At 57.0% G+C, this 2,249-nt stretch overlaps 1 protein-coding gene across 2 annotated transcripts in view; it reads right to left on the reverse strand.

Moving 5' to 3' along the window:
• Grap (GRB2 related adaptor protein) overlaps positions 1-2,249 on the reverse strand; it is a 24,007-nt gene that overhangs the window by 10,224 nt on the left and 11,534 nt on the right. For both annotated transcript variants that reach the window (XM_033762753.1, XM_010618911.3), the window contains exon 3: positions 1,640-1,762. In XM_033762753.1, the coding sequence (XP_033618644.1) occupies positions 1,640-1,762 (123 nt within the window). The remainder of the gene's footprint in view (positions 1-1,639; positions 1,763-2,249) is intronic.

Raw genomic sequence — 2,249 nt, forward strand, 5'->3', positions numbered from 1 at the left:
GGGGACGGGATCAGGGCGAGTGCCGGCGGTTGTGAGCCCCGTGGCCTCGGAGGTGCCCCTGCAGCCTTCCCGCCCCGGCCTGTGGGGAGACGTCCCTATCACACCCGCTGAGCTCAGAACGGAAGGGACACGGACCACGTGCGAGTCGGCCTCAAGCCCACGCGGGCCGCTGGCTGTGTGGCCTGCGACCGACAGTACGCTGAGAGTCCTCTCCATTGCCCCGCTCGCTCCCGCCCGGACGTCTAGGCCTGCACGGCCTGTGTGTGCAAGTCCTTTGGGAATCCAGGCGCTCTCGGCCGGGTTTCCGGCAGGGCCAGGTGACGCTGGCGTCCCCAAGGCTGCCCTGCTGTGCTCCAGGCCCTTCTGACCCTGTAGTACAGCGGTGGCATCTTTCACCTCATTTAAGCACTGATAGCCTGCGTGCCAGGCTCCAGGCGCAGAGAGCAGGAGTTGCCTGTAGCAGCACTGTAGAGACATGCTGCCTCCCAGACTGGGCCACCAGGTCCCCTAGCACACGCCCCTCAAGTCCCAGACCCCATCACCTCCTTCCTGCTGTCAGCCTCACCGCCAAACCCACCTCACAGCTGCTGGAGGGATTGCTTTATAAAATGGAATGTGATTGCACCTTCCCCTTGCTCAAGAACCTCTATGGCTCCGTTTTGCTCTGACAGAAAACTGAACATCTAGCATCTGGCCCTGTCATCTCAAGTAATCCCCAGCCCCTGTTCTTGTTCACTCTGCTCCAGCCACCTGGCCTCTGGATTCCTACATACCACAGGGCCTTTGCACTAGCTGTACCCTCTTTCCAGAAGGCTCCCAAGTCTCCACACAGCCCCACCCCTGTCCATGGGCAGCCTCCACTTCCTAGTTCAGCTCTTTGCTCAGTTGCTGCCGCCTCCTCCTGAAGTAGAGTGACCTTCCCTTACCATCCTGGTTCACTCTGGGCTTGTTTGCTTTCTGTCCCCTCAAGAAAACTGGAAACAGGACAGCGACTCTGTTCTCTCAAATGCTGTGACCCTGGCTCCCGGAGCTCAGCACGCAGTCCACTAGCCTGTGCATTCAGACCCTGTTCTTTGGAACAGCAAGGTCCTGACTCTGTCACCCCCAACCAGGGAAACAGCTTGTCACAATGCCAGATAGTCCCCATCATGGCCACCCTGCCTCAGCGCCAGCACTATTCTAAATAGGGTAATATGTTCTCTGCCCCCGAGCACATGGAACCCTCTGCTTTAAGTACTATGTGTCGACATATTCATTCTTGTAATAACCTATTTTACACGTCAGGAAAAGGGCTCAGAGGAAACAAGTGACATGGCCAGTGTCACACAGCCAGGAAGTGACAGCACCAGAATGAGAACTCCGGGCTGCCTGGCCCCAGGTCCACCCTGGCAGGAATATCACTGCAGAGTGGGAGCTGTCCTCAGCCTGCCCTGGGCGCCCACGTGCTCCCTTGCCCAGTCTCTCACCGCCTTGTCTACCCCAGCACCCTCCTCTCCTGACAGGGAAGCTTGGATGGCTCTTTACTGCTCAAGCAGTAACATCTGGACCTCCCGGTGTGGCCCTGAGTCTGGTCCCAGCACATCCCCTGCTCTGACTGCCTTCAGGGTGCCCCCACCTGTACCCCCAGGGGTGAGCTCACTTCACAGAGACGGAGAACTCGCCCGGTGAGCTCTCACTCTCCCGGATCAGGAAGGCGCCCAGGTGGTTCCGCTTCATTAAGATCTCTTCAGCCAGCTGCCGGGAAATCCTGCCTGAGTACCATCTGTGGAGAGAGGGGCACTGAGACACCGGGGCAGGGCCCCCACCCTCACCCATCCGCAGGCCTCAGTCCCTCTGATCCTGGAGGTGGACCAGAGATGTGGGAGGTGTGCTCAGCCTCTTTTCCAGGTGGGCAAACTGAGGCACGTGTAGTAGAGCGAGACAGGCAGGAGCTGGGACTCAGTCTAGTGTTTGCTCCAGAGCCCACCCAGCCTTTCCTACCACACCAAGCAAACACACGCTGGGGAAAACAGGAAAATTAGGCTCCAATCGAGCCGCAAGCCAGCCAACCTCAATCTGACTTTTCCATTTTAGATGGCAGGTTCTTTCTGGTTTTATTTGTTTTTGTGAGACAGGGTCTTGCTATATAGTCCAGGTCAGACTTAAACTTTTGCTCTTCCTGCCCTAGCCTCCCAAGGGTCAAAGTTATAGTTCACCTGTACACCATGCGTAGCTCACAGATAGATTTTTTTTTTTTTTTTTTTTTTTTT

The sequence above is a fragment of the Fukomys damarensis genome, unplaced genomic scaffold (assembly GCF_012274545.1).
Source record: "Fukomys damarensis isolate Sample0158 unplaced genomic scaffold, DMR_v1.0_HiC HiC_scaffold_13, whole genome shotgun sequence".
Classification (NCBI taxonomy): Eukaryota; Metazoa; Chordata; class Mammalia; order Rodentia; family Bathyergidae; genus Fukomys; species Fukomys damarensis.